This window comes from Cucurbita moschata, unplaced genomic scaffold (assembly GCF_002738365.1).
Source record: "Cucurbita moschata cultivar Rifu unplaced genomic scaffold, Cmos_1.0 Cmo_Scf00077, whole genome shotgun sequence".
Lineage (NCBI taxonomy): Eukaryota > Viridiplantae > Streptophyta > Magnoliopsida > Cucurbitales > Cucurbitaceae > Cucurbita > Cucurbita moschata.
This window is the reverse complement of record NW_019268593.1, coordinates 387,962-405,041: the sequence shown is the minus strand read 5'-3', so window position 1 is coordinate 405,041 and position 17,080 is coordinate 387,962. Positions and strand designations below refer to the sequence as shown.

At 33.4% G+C, this 17,080-nt stretch overlaps 1 protein-coding gene and 1 non-coding gene across 2 annotated transcripts; one reads left to right on the top strand and one right to left on the bottom strand.

Moving 5' to 3' along the window:
* Window positions 1-1,489: 1,489 nt before the first annotated feature.
* On the bottom strand, window positions 1,490-16,426 carry LOC111438536 (uncharacterized protein At1g10890-like; the record flags this gene model as incomplete). The annotated part of the gene is made up of 3 exons (XM_023076445.1): window positions 1,490-1,557; window positions 15,818-16,137; window positions 16,182-16,426. Coding segments are annotated over 3 exons (633 nt in total), but the record flags the coding sequence as incomplete, so codon positions are not given.
* On the top strand, window positions 1,603-1,674 carry TRNAQ-UUG. Its single transcript has one exon. It is a non-coding gene; the product is annotated as a tRNA-Gln (tRNA).
* Window positions 16,427-17,080: the final 654 nt, after the last annotated feature.

Genomic DNA, 17,080 nt, shown 5'->3' with positions numbered 1-17,080 from the left:
GTGGGTAATCTTGTTGAGAAACTGTAGGAATAAGTTTGAAGAGAAATGGTGGAGGATTGCTCTCGAATTTGGAAGAAATATGAGAGTAGGAGACCCACAATCTAAACGCTTATTGCCTTCAATTGGGGGATCGACCTTTCTCGACTATTATTCCGTATTGTTGCTCCTACTTCCGACCTTATAGGAGGAGCTTAAACCGACATTGAGAACTCTAGAATCTTCGTTATTTAGAGATCGAACTTTCTGGATAATTTTGTGGGGATATCAACTCCGATCATAGTCTTACCGACCTTGGTTTTGAATACTACTCATTGGATGTGATGATCCGTGCATGTTCGTTCTAGATCATATCAAATTTTGGAAGAGATCTGACGGTCGAGATTTGAGTTCGAAAGATTTTTCTCGGATAATCACGATAGATGCTCTGATTCTAATTAGAGTGGCATTTCTATAATTATCCATTCTTCCAGTGGTATTTTGGTAACTTGCCACTTTCTGAATATTTTATTATTATTTTTCTTGAAAAAATCCATAATTTTTCTACAAATTTCTGATCACTTTATTTATTTATTTATTTATTTTTTTGAATATTGAGATTCCTTCTGCATAAGGAATTACAAACCCGGAAAGATTATTGATAATTGATAAAATGACTTTTTTTCTCTTTTGATTTACTTTTTCCTTTCCAATCCTTTTCAAAAGGCCTTTTAACTCCTTGAAATCACTTGTTAGGGTACACGAGTGACTTGACTAAGTCCTTTGTTCTTGCTTAAGTGGTAATAAATTTTGAAGATGAAATTAAAGTATTAATTTTGATGTCATCTTTACCTGAGTTTTGGGATATTGTTATTAATGAGATTCAATCTAATGCCATTAGAAAATGAATGGTCTAACATAACATATTTGAAACAAATAAATATTTTGTCCTCAGTGATATATCAAATCACTCATTTGAAATTCTTTAATAATAAACCTAAAGTCTTACATCTTTTATAGAGGAAAGTTCCTTAAATAGAAGTCTTATTAGATACTTCTAAGCATTTAGAGATCAACTAGACACAAAGATAAATATTCTAAAAAAAATTAGGGGTTAAACTTTTAGTTAACGTAATTTAAGAAACTTATGATTTTTATATTATCAAGAGTTTAATTGAGTTAGGTCGATTCAATCTAGTGGACCCAAGAATTGAACCGAACAAAACCAACCAGTTAGTAACATGATTTAGTGAAAGCATTTTCACGCAAAGTAGAAGCAATAATGGAGGGTTTGAAATAATATAGTTTTCGCCCCTTGTTTCTCGAGTGAATATTGAAATAATATAGTTTTCATGTTAAGTTTTGCACGGAAGAAAGAAAGACTAGGATGTAAAGTATTATTTCAATTTGTTTGTAATATACAACAATATATAAATTAACTATAAGAAATATATAAAATTACATGTTCTCTAAGAGCTTCAATCAACACTGGAGGGTTATTTCTGCAACCACTCTAAAGGTGCTCAAGATCACGAGTTAGATAAAACAGCTCTAGAACTTTGAATCCAATAACTTGAGAATCTACATAAAATAGAAAAAACCATTCCAAAATAAATTTTTACAAGGGGTTCTATGGTGTAGTGGTTAGCACTTTGGATTTTGAATCCAACGACTTGTGTTCAACTCTCGATAGGACCTTTAAGAACAACAACACAAATTTTTTTGAGGCATAAGGTGTAACATTCTTAAGCGCTTCATGCCTTCCCAGGCTTCATGAACATGACCTCTGCTTCAGGTATAGTTGTTGGTTCTCAATCTTGCATGTTTCTAACGTAATCATTTGAACCTGTCCTTTTCAGGAACTAAACCTTAGATGTTGTCATGTCATGCATCGTATTTTAACCATGAAAACTCTTCCGAAGTAACTCTTAATTTTCTCCCCATGAGTGCATAGGTGGCGTTGTCATAATCATGGCATCGTGGTGCAGTAACTCTTAATTATCGTGGTGCAGATCTCATTTAGGTGAGGGAGATAATAAGTTCATCATGGAATCCTGCTCATGGTACATATACCATAGCATCCCACCTAAAGAAGAATAGACGGTTACTTGAGGCATGGATCCTAGCAACTTGTTAAGCATGATATTTGCATTAACCTAGGTGTTCCTAGGTTTATGCATAATGTCTTGGGTCAAGCTTGGAACTTATAAGTTCTTAGGAAAAGCCCAGCATGATATTGTGCACGTAGTATAGAGACCAAGGGTACATCTGTGGAATCTATTATTTCAGGGATACCACTTTAGTTATCCTAGGAGGTAAAGTCATATGGAACGTGATGAGCATTTTCTCGTATATCTTGGTTTCGCTAACTAAAGTTTTCCAATAACTCCCAAACTCCATTACATTATATAACCTCTCGAGATAAGGATTCATACAACATTTCATAAAATAAGATCTACTGAGAAAACACGAGAAAAGGTCAAATTTTGAATTGACTTGGACAGTTTAGTTGAACTGGCCGTATCATCGTTTTCTTCCTCTGAATAGGAAGAAGATGCGCATTTTTCGCATCGCCGCCATCTGAAACTCGGCCTGTACAGCCACATTTACAGCATTTCTCTCCTCGATTTCTTCGTGAAACTTAAAGATGGATGTTACAAGAAAGGGCTAGGGATTTATTTGATAACTTCTCGTGGATCGTACCCTAAGATATTCGCTACCAAAGATCATCTAAAATCTAATTTATCGCTGGAGATAAAACAAAGGATTTCTTATTGGGTAGCCGATTCGAGGGGTTTCAAGGCCCTATTTCTTCATCAAACCCCTTCCATATCCTATCTTCAGGCTAAAGGAATTGGTTTGGAGGAACGTCTTTGAGTGTAGGACCTTAATTTCCAAAAATCGTTCTCGGTATGCAACTCACTCGAAACGCCAGATTTTCGATCTCTTGGGTAGCTTGTTCTACGACGTCTCATCTCTCGATTCCTTCATCAAGTTTCGAAACCAATTTCCTTCAATTTGGCACGCGCTCGAGGTTATTTTTCTTCGTGGTCTTCTATGGAAGCATTCCTTGGAGGTGCAGAAACTGATTGGAATCATTCTTGCTCGACGAGTCATCATGTATCCTCGGATTGGATTTTAAAGTTTTTCTTGAAGTTCTTCAATGGCGGATTGAATTGGGGGATTGGTTTCTGAGCACTTTCAGCACTCTATTCCTTCATAGAACTTGTGGGTAATCTTGTTGAGAAACTGTAGGAATAAGTTTGAAGAGAAATGGTGGAGGATTGCTCTAGAATTTGGAAGAAATCTGAGAGTAGGAGACCCATAATCTAAACGCTTATTGCCTTCGATTGGGGGATCGACCTTTCTTGATTCTTATTCCGTATTGTTGCTCCTACTTCAGACTTTATAGGAGGAGCTTAAACCGACATTGAGAACTTCAGATTCTTTGTTATTTAGAAGTTTAAAGAGAAATGGTGGAGGATTGCTTTCGAATTTGGAAGAAATATGAGAGTAGGAGACCCACAATCTAAACGCTTATTGCCTTCAATTGGGGGATCAACCTTTCTCGACTCTTATTCCGTATTGTTGCTCCTACTTCCGACCTTATAGGAGGAGCTTAAACCGACATTGAGAACTCCAGAATCTTCGTTATTTAGAGATCGAACTTGCTGGATAATTTTGTGGAGATATCAACTCCGATCATAGTCTTATCGACCTTGGCTTTGAATACTACTCGTTGGATGTGATGATCCGTGCGTGTTCGTTCTAGATCATATCAAATTTTGGAAGAGATCCGACGATCGAGATTTGAGTTCGAAAGATTCTTCTCGGATGGTCACGGTAGATGCTCCGATTCTAATTAGAGTGGCATTTCTGTAATTATCCATTCTTCCAGTGGTATTTTGGTAACTTGCCACTTTCTGAATATTTTATTATTATTTTTCTTGAAAAAATCCATAATTTTTCTACAAATTTCTGATTTTTTTTTTTTTTATCATTTTCCCTTTTTTTTTTTTTTTTTTAATATTGAGATTCCTTCTACATAGATTATTGATAATTGATAAAATGACTTTTTTTCTCTTTTGATTTACTTTTTCCTTTCCAATCCTTTTCAAAAGGCCTTTAACTCTTTGAAATCACTTGTTAGGGTACACAAGTGACTTGACTAAGTCCTTTGTTCTTGCTTAATCCTTTAATTTTTTTCCTCTCAATCCTTTGGGTCTTTCGTGAAGGGCTTATTTTATGGGAGATAATTTCCTTCATTTTTGGGTGTTACATATACATACTCGTTACAAACATAAAACAAGAAGTAGACTCAAAAGAAGAACAAAAAATACTAGATTAAAAACAGAGGTTAGTCCATGGCCCACACTCCAAAGTCTGCTCTCATCCATGACCAACTCTCAGTTACTTGAAACAAAAATGATAAACATGGAGTGAGTAAAACTTAGTAAGTAGCCCACTAGTAGGTTCTTAATGGCGACCTTAAGCTAGGATATTACTTCTTGTTATGTTTTCAGGATCTTATACTCATCTTAAAAACATTCCCCTAAAATAACCTTCAATTTTTTCCTCATGAACAAAATTTTCTCCCCATCTATCATTTTTTTAACACTTTTGAAAGTTAAAGAGTAGTTTTGATGTTTTTTTTTTTCAAAATTCAACCGTATTTCAAAAAAAAAAAAAAATTATGAGTATTTTTTTTAGATAAAATGCAAAGTTTAATGGTGTTTTTATTAATTTAGATTATAATTTAAAAAACAATACAAATTTTTGTTGATTAAGTTAATATTAATTTTATTAAAATACATAACACCACATCAAAATTAATTTATTTGGACTAAAATTAAAACTAAAAAATCAATTTATTTTAAACTAAAAAATTAATTTATGTTAAAACTAAAAAGTAAGAATTTAATTCCAAGCTCTCTTCTAATAGACAAACGATTTATTAACCTCTGTTGTAAAATTTCACTTCATCAATTTAAATTTAAGTAGCGTTCAACTATAAATATCAAATTTTAAAGTATTCCTCGGCAAAGTAAACCTGTTGAAACTATCTATCAAAGGTGTTCCATAATGAGTTGTGGAGAAGTGTTTCCTTCAATTCTAATTTCAATTAAGGATGTCAATGACAAAAAAGTGCAAGACGCTAGAAGGTTTGTAATGGAAGAAAATAACAAGAGTCATGGACATCGTTTCGTTTACAAGCTATATCATGTGTCTTATTCATGGTTACTTAAATCTCGTTGAATTAGTGCGCCTTTCACATTAGAGAAATTTCTGCCTTAAATCGAGCTCTTTGCAATAGTGAACTTATTAAAAACTCTTTGCTTGCTGCAACATTTGCTTGACACAATTGAACCAAAGGATGGTATGGACGACCATATCTCACACTGTATTGGTCTCCAATCATGAAGTGTGACGTCGGATCTTTGTGCATACCATATTCATTAACTATAACATGGCAAGAAATTTTTTTTGTTTTGACTGGGCATGCCATATTCTGTCGTTCTTATATATCTTGAGTTAAATGTGATTAAAGCAAAGAAGTATAGACATGGTTTCCAACCAACCCTTCCTTTATAGTTAGTTCGACGAATGGGTTTTTGTTATCATTATATCGTTAACACTTCTGCTTGATTTTGTGTTATGATATCATACAGGGAATGAGAAGCGACCTTACTTGGACAAAATTATATACCGTTTGATAATTATTGTTGATAACAAAGATAAATTGAATTATAAGCATTTTAAGTTCAAAAGTAACAAATTACTTGTACACTTTTACTTATAATCTTCATATTCTTTATATAGCGATAAGGAACGGAGGGATAGAAAAGATACTCATAATATCATTATGACTACGGCATATTTCATTAATAAAAGAGAGTAATACATCCACAAACACACACACATATATTTCGAGAGAGAGAGGGCTTATTATAAGTAGAGATAGCATTCGAGTAGTTGTATTTCTACTTGGGGACAAGGAACTCGAGAACTTCTTTAAAAGATGAGAGCTTATGAGTAGGTGACGATGGATATATCACATGCACAAAAAGAAAGTTCTGCACCTTTGTAATAAAAGACCAAGGAATATCATCGTTATTTATAACTTCTATCAGAAGAGTATAAATTCTGCGAGGACGACGTTCTCTAGTCATACCAACCAGATCGTTCACCACATGCATGTAGATGAAACGATGTCCACTATTCTCGTTATTCTTTTCAACTACGAACCTTCCTGCATTCTACACTACTAGGATATTGACATCCTTAATTGGTACTAAAGCATCTAAAGGCAACCCTTCCGCACGGCTCATTCTAACACCTTTGGTAAATAGTTCCAAGAGACATTGTTAGGCCGATTTTGTTCATGAATACTGAAGAATTTGATATTTGTAGTTGTAGTTGAACGCTACTTAAATTGATGAAGTGAAATCTTACAATAGAGTCTAATAAAGCGTTTGTCCATTAGAATAGGTTGGAATTAAATTCTTTATAGTTCGAGATAATAGTTGTATTCTTTAAGTCATTGAGACTAGTGTTACTAGTACTTGTTAGTATATCTGAGTATAAATATTAAAATGATTAGTTATTAAATATTGTTTGAATTAAAGCGTTTATAATTCAAATGATCTTCATAACCTAATTCATAAAAAAATAAATAAAATAATGAGGAAGCATTAATGTGTTAGATCAAAACAAGATGCATAAAAAGAACTTGTCGTAATTACTTTATTCATCGACCTTTAATCTTAAAAGTAACTTAAAATATTGCAATACTGTGATTCAATCGCCTATTATGAAATTAGGCCCGAACTAAAAAATAATATTTTTAAAAGATGGAAAAATTCATAAGCCAACCAAAATATGTATTCAAAGATGAAGAATTCACAACAACAATCACAAACAATATTAATTAGCATCTTGTCTTTTGGTTTGTCACATTTTCAAACCTGAACAAACCTCAATTTCGAGTCGGTGAGTATTATGGATCATAATCGACAGTACTTTGCAAGTAGCTTTGAGCATTCACAAAAGGTCGAAAGTTGAATTTCTTTAGAATGGTAACCAAATAACCGATGATTATTGTTGAATTTCCAAAAAATACACCACAAATTTCATTTATAGATATAAATGGGACCATTGATATAAAACCCTGATTATACAATTGCATCTTCACTAACAAACCCACCTCGTAGTGATCATCTTCACCAGAGGCTGCAAATTAAGAAGCCTTCCAGGATTACTCAAAAGTGAACTTTTAAGACAAATAAAGCTATATTTGAGAAAGAAAAATCATGTTACACGTGTCTGGGATACCACGGAGACACCATTGCAAGCAATCACTACCAGCTGAAGTTTCTTTGATATTGTAGTTGGATCTATGAGACTCATCCCTCAGATGTGAAAGAGTAGTTATATCCAACACTCAGATGTGAAAGAGTAGTTATATCCAACATTCTTACTTGTGTCCTTCTTACAATACTCTCAACAAAGAGTAGTTATATCCAACACTCAGATGTGAAAGAGTAGTTATATCCAACATTCTTACTTGTGTGCCTCTTAGAGTACTCTCAACAAATGGATCGCTTGATCTATTCTACTCTACTTTACTTCCTCTTGATAACGATGTGGTATTGACACAACTCATATTGCCGATAATCATCACTTACATCCAAAACTAGAGTATAGCGGTCGACTATCGTCAAGGACCCATTCACCATTTCCATTCCCACCGACGGGAAAGTTTTATTACATTCATTTCTTTCTCCTTTCTAACTTCTTCATTCTCACATTAAACTTTTTTTTTATTTAAAAAAAAATTAAACGTGAAAAGGGAGAAAGAAGGAAGAAGAAAAAAGAAAACCCTTAATTTTGAAAGCTTATCAAATACTATTTGACCAATGTAAAGAAAGCTTGAGAATAAACATTTCATGAACATGTCTTACTCGTATCGTTACATTACATTTTCGTATCCTTCTCGATTTGTCCTTTGTATTAAAGTCAACCTATATGAACATGACATCAATTTTCTTCTCTTCTTCCTCTTTCTTTTGATGCATGACTAGGACTGGAACTGGACGATTTGGGGAAAGAAGATAACGAGGATAGTCTTATTTTTTGAGATACACGATATCGATCCCCATACCTCGCATGCAAAGCAAGCACTCTACCATCTGAGTTACATCCCCATGTTGTTTACATCATAAAACCCTAAATGAATCATCATCAATAATAGTGAAAATAAAAAAATATCAAAATAATTAATAACAAATAGTTTGGTTTGGTGATGCGGGGCATCGATAATTTTGAAAATGAAAAAATATAATAACAAATTAAATACTTTCTCTTGGAGATGCGGGTTATCAATCCCCGTACAACTCGCATGCAAAGCGAGCGCTCTACCATCCAAGCTACATCTCCACAATTTTTAAGTCACAAAACCCTAAACGTCTCGTCATGCATAATAGTGAAAATGAAAAAATATCGCTACTCATTATGTTATAAATAAGGAAATATTGAATAGAAATAAAATAGTAATAACGAATAGTTTCTTTTGGAGATGCAAGGTATCGATCCCCGTGTCTCTCGCAAATATTGAATAGAAATAAAATAGTAATAACGAATAGTTTCTTTTGGAGATGCGGAGGTATCGATCCCCGTGTCTCTCGCATGCTACATTCCCACGATTTTACATCAAAAAACTCTAAACTTCCCGTCATCAATGATATTGAAAATGAAAAACTATCCCCGCTCATTATAATCGTTTCCCTTGTTAATGCATGGTATCGATCCCAGTACTTCTCACATGGGATGCAAACGCTCTACCATCTAAGCTATATCCTTAAGATTCTTACGTCACAAAATCCTAAACATCTTGTCATCAATAATAGTGAAAATAAAAAAATAACGCTATTCATTATGTCATAAATAAGGAAAAATTGAATAGAAATAAAATAGTAATAAAGAATAATTTCTTTTGGAAATATGGGGTATCGATCCGATCCCCGTACCTCTCGCATGCCAAGCAAGTAATCTACCATCTAAGCTACATTCTCACAATACTTATATCAGAAAACCCTGAATGTCCCGTCATCAATTCTAGTGAAAATGAAAAAATATCTCCGCTAATTATGTCATAAATAAGAAAATGTTGAATAGAAGTAAAATATTAATAACAAATAGTTCCCATGTTGAATAGAAGTAAAATATTAATAACAAATAGTTTCTTTTGGAGATGCGGGATATCCCTTTACCTCTCGCATGCTAAATGAGCTCTACCATCTAAGCTACATCCCCACAATTGTTGCATCATAAAACCCTAAATTTCCCATCATTAATAATAGTGAAAATGAATAAAATCAAGAGATGCAAGGTATCGATCCCCATACCTCTCACATGCAAAGCGAGTGCTCTACCATCTAAGCTATATCCCCACAATTCTTATGTCAAAAAGTCCTAAACATCTCGTCATTCGTAATAATGAAAATGAAAAACAATCCCGGCTCATTATGTCCTAAATAAGAAAAAATTGAAAAGAAATAATATATTTAGTAATTGATTCAATCGGTGATGCAAGGTATTGATCCCCGTGCTTTCCACATGGGAAATGAACGCTCTACCATTTGAACTACATCCCTACGATTCTTACATCAAAAAACCCTGAACGTCCCTTCATCAATAATTGTGAAAATAAAAAAGTATCTGTGCATATTATGACATAAATAAGGAAATATTGAATAGAAATAAAATATTAATAATAAATAGTTTCTTTTGGAGATGGGAGGTATCGATCCTCGTACCTCTTGTATGCTAAGTCGTATCTCTCACATGCTAAGCAAAGCTACATCCCCACAATTATTGCATCACAAAACCCTAAATTTTTCATCATCAATAATAGTGAAAATGAAGAAATATCACTACTCAACCTGTCATGAATAAGCAAAAATTGAAAAGAAATAATTTTCAATAATATATTTAATAATAGATAGTTTTATTTTGGAGATGCATGGTATCTATCCCCGTACCTCTCGCATGCAAAGCAAGCGGTCTACCATTTGAGCTACATCCCCACGATTCTTATGTCACAAAATCCTAAACGTCTCGTCATCAATAGTGACATGAAAAACTATCCTGCTCATTATGTTGTAAATAAGAAAAAATTGAAAAGAAATAATATATTTAGTGATCGATTCATTTGGAGATGCAAGGTATCAACCCCGTACTTTCAACATTAGAAGTGAGCGCTCTACTATCTGAACTACATCCCCACGATTCTTACATCAGAAAACCCTAAACCTCCCGTCATCAATAATTGTAAAAATGAAAAAAATATCTATGCTCATTATTTCATAAATAAGGAAAGATGAAATAATATATTTACTGATAATGAAAAAATATCTCCGCTCATTATTTCCTAAGTTTAGTGATCGATTCATTTGGAGATGCAAGGTATCGATCTTCGTACTTTTCACATCGGAAGCGAGCGCTCTACCATCTAAGCTACATCCCCACGATTCTTACCTTAAAAAATCCTAAATCTCCCGTCATCAGTAATTGTGAAAATGAAAAATATCTCCGCTCATTATTTTATAAATAAGGAAAGATGTAATAGAAATAAAATATTAATAACATAGTTTACATATGTGTCACTTGTGTTATTTTAATGTATTTATTTACTTGGTAAATGTCTTTCATACTACAATCTCTTGAAGGGGCATTTTGAGAATCGAACTTTCATACCACTAGACCAAATGCCCTTGTTATACCACTTGAAACGTATGTATGAAGCCTTAGGCCTAGGTATTAAGGTCGTATTTTGTCGTATTGCATGAAACACGTGAAGTCCTCGGATGTAGAATTTGTCTTGGAGAATAAAGCCTTGGGATGGGATGTTAAGAAAGACTATGAGTATTAAGAGCATGATGGTAAGTATAAAATGTCGAATATGAAGTTAGGTTGATTTCGAATATGAAGTCGTTTTCTTGAACACCCAATATTTTTAGCTTCTACTCAAATATATTTTTCTCTTAGTAGTTGGAGGGCTATAAAACGAAAAGTTGAATTGTTATAATATACAAGGGTTATCAAATAAACCAACAACCCAACAAAAGAAACAAACTAATCAATTTTGGTTGGATTGATTCCGTTCACTTCATCAGTGCAAAGTTCAATGGTATTTTTATGAATTTAGATTATAATTTAAAAAAAAAAAATACAAATTTTTGTTGATTAAGTTAATATTAATTTTATTAAAATACATAACACCACATCAAAATTAATTTATTCGGACTAAAATTAAAACTAAAAAATCAATTTATTTTAAACTAAAAAATTAATTTATTTTAAAACTAAAAAGTATACTTCCTTTGACTAAAACATCTCTTATCCCAACTATAAAGAATGTAGTTCCAAGCTCTTTTCTGATAGACAAACGATTTATTAACCTCTGTTGTAAGATTTCACTTCATCAATTTAAGTAGCGTTTAACTATAAATATCGAATTTTAAAGTATTCCTCGGCAAAGTAAATTTTTTGAAATTATCTATCAAAGGTGTTCCATAATGAGTTGTGGAGAAGTGTTTCCTTCAATTCTAATTTCAATTAAGGATGTCAATCACAAAAAAGTGGAAGAGGCTAGAAGGTTTGTAGTAGAAGAAAATAACAAGAGTCATGGAAATCGTTTCGTTTACATGTTGTATCATGTGTCTTATTCATGGTTACTTAAATATCGATGAATTGGTGTGCCTTTCCCATCAGAGACATTTGTGCCTTAAACCGAGCTCTTTGCAATAGCGAACTTGTTAAAAACTCTTTGCTTGCTGCAACATTTGCTTGACATAATTGGAACTTGAGAACTTCTTTAAAAGATGAGAGCTTATGAGTAGGTGACGATGGATATATCACATGCACAAAAAGAAAGTTCTGCACCTTTGTAATAAAAGACCAAGGAATATCATCGTTATTTATAACTTCTATCAGAAGAGTATAAATTCTGCGAGGACGACGTTCTCTAGTCATACCAACCAGATCGTTCACCACATGCATGTAGATGAAACGATGTCCACTATTCTCGTTATTCTTTTCAACTACGAACCTTCCTGCATTCTACACTACTAGGATATTGACATCCTTAATTGGTACTAAAGCATCTAAAGGCAACCCTTCCGCACGGCTCATTCTAACACCTTTGGTAAATAGTTCCAAGAGACATTGTTAGGCCGATTTTGTTCATGAATACTGAAGAATTTGATATTTGTAGTTGTAGTTGAACGCTACTTAAATTGATGAAGTGAAATCTTACAATAGAGTCTAATAAAGCGTTTGTCCATTAGAATAGGTTGGAATTAAATTCTTTATAGTTCGAGATAATAGTTGTATTCTTTAAGTCATTGAGACTAGTGTTACTAGTACTTGTTAGTATATCTGAGTATAAATATTAAAATGATTAGTTATTAAATATTGTTTGAATTAAAGCGTTTATAATTCAAATGATCTTCATAACCTAATTCATAAAAAAATAAATAAAATAATGAGGAAGCATTTATGTGTTAGATCAAAACAAGATGCATAAAAAGAACTTGTCGTAATTACTTTATTCATCGACCTTTAATCTTAAAAGTAACTTAAAATATTGCAATACTGTGATTCAATCGCCTATTATGAAATTAGGCCCGAACTAAAAAAATAATATTTTTAAAAGATGGAAAAATTCATAAGCCAACCAAAATATGTATTCAAAGATGAAGAATTCACAACAACAATCACAAACAATATTAATTAGCATCTTGTCTTTTGGTTTGTCACATTTTCAAACATGAACAAACCTCAATTTCGAGTCGGTGAGTATTATTGATCATAATCGACAGTACTTTGCAAGTAGCTTTGAGCATTCACAAAAGGTCGAAAGTTGAATTTCTTTAGAATGGTATCCAAATAAGCGATGATTATTGTTGAATTTCCTAAAAATACACCAAAAATTTAATTTATAGATATAAATGGAACCATTGATATAAAACCCTGATTATATAATTGCATCTTCACTAACAAACCCACCTCGGAGTGATCATCTTCACCAAAGGCTGCAAATTAAGAAGCCTTCCAACAGAGACACATGAAGCTATATTTGAGCAAGAAAAATCATGTTACATGTGTCTGGGATACCACGGAGACACCAATGCAAGCAATCACTACCAGCTGAAGTTTCTTTGATATTGTAGTTGGATCTATGAGACTCGTCACTCAGATGTGAAAGAGTAGTTATATCCAACATTCTTACTTGTGTCCCTCTTACAGTACTCTCAACAAATGGATCGCTTGATCTGTTCTACTCTACTTTACTTCCTCTTGATAACAGTGTGGTATTGACACAATTCATATTGCTGATAATCATCACTTACATCGAAACAAGAGTATAGCGGTCAACTATCGTCAAGGACCCATTCACCATTTCCATTCCTGCCGATGGAAAAGTTTTATTACATCATTTCTTTCTCCTTTCTAACTTCTTCATTCTCACATTAAACTTTTTTTATTTAAAAAAAAAAAAAAATAAACGTGAAAAGGGAGAAAGAAAGAAAAAAGAAAACCCTTAATTTTGAAAACTTATCAAATACTCTTTGACCGATGTAAAGAAAGCTTGAGAATAATTTATTCTCACGTCTCTCTTTGACACTTATTGGATATATATCCGTCCTTCACATGTTATATCATAATCATATCATATCGTAAAAAGTTCATGGTTATATCCTTCCCTAATTTATCATAGCCTTAACGTCCTTAGACATATCATAGTTGTGTCGTTACCTGAACGTACCTTAGTCATAACGTTACAGGAACATATCCTAACACTATCGTTCTATCAATCTATCATAATCCTGTCACTTTCTACCCATAACCTAATCGTATTGTTTTATGAATCCATCGTGACCATATCGTTTTTATCAATCTGTCATACCCATAACACTTCGATACGTAACCAAACCATAACGTTTCATGAACATGTCTTACTCCTATCGTTACATTATGTTTAGTGCACCCTTCTCGTATCCTATCTCAAATATACCATTGAACACATGGTACCGTAAGTATTATCATACAATTCACATATTATAACATATCATAAGCATATCGATTCACAAACATTTTACACATATCAATATATATGACACTTTCAGAACCACGGGCACAGTCAACATCAAATATAACCATACGGATGGTAAGGCCACCTACCTGATTAGCTTAGGCTGGTATCCCTAATTTATCCTTAAGAAAGTTCGATTTGTCCTTTGAGTCAACCTATATGAACATGACATCAATTTCAATCATTTCTCTAAATTTTATGATGCTCTAGTGTTAGATTTCATGGGAATATTGCATGAGCAAAGTCTTGAAATGTCTATATATCAAAACTGTTTAACACTTTCCAAATTTTGATTTTTGGCTGTTTGTGTTTTTTTTTTGTTTCTAATCTTACTTTGTGTGTTTGTTACATTTTTATTTTTTTTAATTAGGTTAGCAATTAGCCAATTTAATCCATTCATCCTCTATGTTTCTTTTTTTCTTTTTTAAATTTGTTGGTCATTACTTTTGGCTAATTTAATCTATTCTATTCTATTTTTTTTTTCTACTATCTTTCTAAAACATACTAAATAAAATTAAATAATTGGTTAAAAGAGGATATGAGATATAACTTAAGGTTAAATCTCTTCCCATATGAGAATAACTCATTCTCATGTCCATCCTTGCTACCATGTACTAAATTAAGGATTTTATTTCTCTTTGGTCAAAACCATCCTTAAAGAACAAAATTGCAGTTTTAGTTAGTCAATAATATTTGACGTGCTAGTTTTCAAACTACTTTAAATGGGTGTAAAGAAAGCATGAGAATAACTTAGTGTCACTAATCTGACACGTGTTGGGCATGTACTGAACACTTGTTAATACAATGGATACATTACAAATTTATAATCCATCGTATCAGACACTTGACTTTGAATATATTTTGAGAGTGAAATGTACATTAAGCTTTTTTTTTTTTTGAGTATACAAATATATAAACTTATTTATATGAATTTATGTCTAATATAAAATTGATAAATTTTTTGAAATAATTCTTTTTAATTAATGTATCATTGTCACATCGGTGTCCTGGTTTTTTAAGAATGACATGTTACTATTAGGAACAAAAAAAAGAAAACGGAAAGATCAGAAGAATTGGGAGAAATCTCTCATCCAATTGAAGAATGACTAAATCAAATCTAATTCAAATAACTAGATCAAATCTAATCCAAATAACTCAATCAAATCTAATCCTAACAACCCCTCCCTTAAACTGAACACGAATAGTAATCAATTTATATCTACGACCTCATACCAAATTTCCACCAGGTAACTTCATCAATTCTCATGTGTCATTTTTGTTTATTGCTCCAGATCCATGGCTTGCCTCCATTTCTCACTCTTCAATGCTTCTTTAAAGTTTAAAAAGTTTGCAGGTTCAGTAGGGGTAACACATGGCTGAGCTTCATCATCTTCTTTACAAAAAAAACTTGTCCTATTGCATAGTCTCTCATCCAGACTGCTTCATGAACATCTTCACAAAAATCTTCTCCTATTGCATAGTCTCTCATCCAGACTGGTGGTCTTTTATTCCTCGCCTTATTCGAGCTAGGAGAGCTTGCTTCAGCCAAAGAGCTAGATGAAATATTTTCCTTTGCAGTATTTTCATCTGCCGCTTCTATATCATTATTTTCATCTACCACTTCTATATCATAGAGTCCGTAAGCTTTTGACTTTTCACTAACTCCCAGCACAACATAACTCAAACTCTTATCATCTAGCTTAGTTCTTTGAGATGCCTCCTCTTTTTGTCTCTGAATCAACTCAAGCTCACAATATTGTTTTTCTTCCTTCCGCTGCAGCTCCAGAACTAATCGTCGTTGTGCTTTTTCTATCCTTCTTCTATTCTCTTCCAGCATTTTATCTAGCTCTTCTCTCTCTTTTCGTGCTTGTTCTTCTTTTTGTCTTGTAGCAGTTAAAGCGGCTTCTTTCTCTTTGTCAAGCTGCACATCAACATCATCAAACAACTTTGTGCGACCTTCCTCTATTCTCCTCTGTATTTCTAATTTAGTCTCTTCAGAGTATAGCCTTTATTCAACCTTCTTCTGAATTAGTTTTTCCATCCTCCTAGCTTCATCTTCTTCTGAATTAGTTCTTCCATCCTCCTAGCCACATCTTCTTCTAACTTCTTCAACTCTGCTTCACGCCTTTTCTTCTCTTCTTCCTCTTTCTTAAGCTTCTCTTTGGAATGATTCCGATTAGTGGATGCACAACTAGGACTGAAACTGAACGATTTGGGGAAAGGAGATAACGAGGAAGACCTACTTTTGCGTTGACGGCTGAGGAAACTTGAACGGCTGCTTCTCCTAAAATGGGTAGTGGAATGATAGGGGGAAGGACTTGGGTCCCTTCTGCTTCTCTGACTATGACGATAGGAATTAGAGTGGTGAGTGTATGACAGAGACCTTGAACCACTTCTCGCCATAAGTTTCAATTGAGTTTGAGTGTCTGCTACAGGCTGAGATATAGCATGCAATACGAACATTCGATTCAAAGACATCTTTGTCTCCATGATTAAGCCTCTCTCAAAATGAAACACCTTGCATGTTCCATTTTGAAACAAAAAGGTAACCCCCTTTGCTTGCAATTTACCACTACTAAACAAATTGTTCCTCAGGTCTGGCACATAGAACACTCTTGTGATTATCATTATGATTCCATTCACTTCCAGCCGTACATTACCCTTTCCGGTTACAACCATGCTTGACATTCCCATTGAAAATGTCCTAGCTTGTGACAGTTATAGCACTCCACTATGGCCTTGTTGATGGTTTGTTTGCCTCGTCCCCTTCCTCTGCCTCTAAAGCTTCCATGACCTTGATTCCTTTCTCCAGCAGACTGCACAAGTGGACTCTCCATCGACATACTTTTATTATGACACACTTAGAAGACTGCTGCTTCTAGTTTTAACTAGTTTAAGGCATGGCTCTGATACCAAATTGTTAGGAACAGAACAAGAAAATTGGAAAGA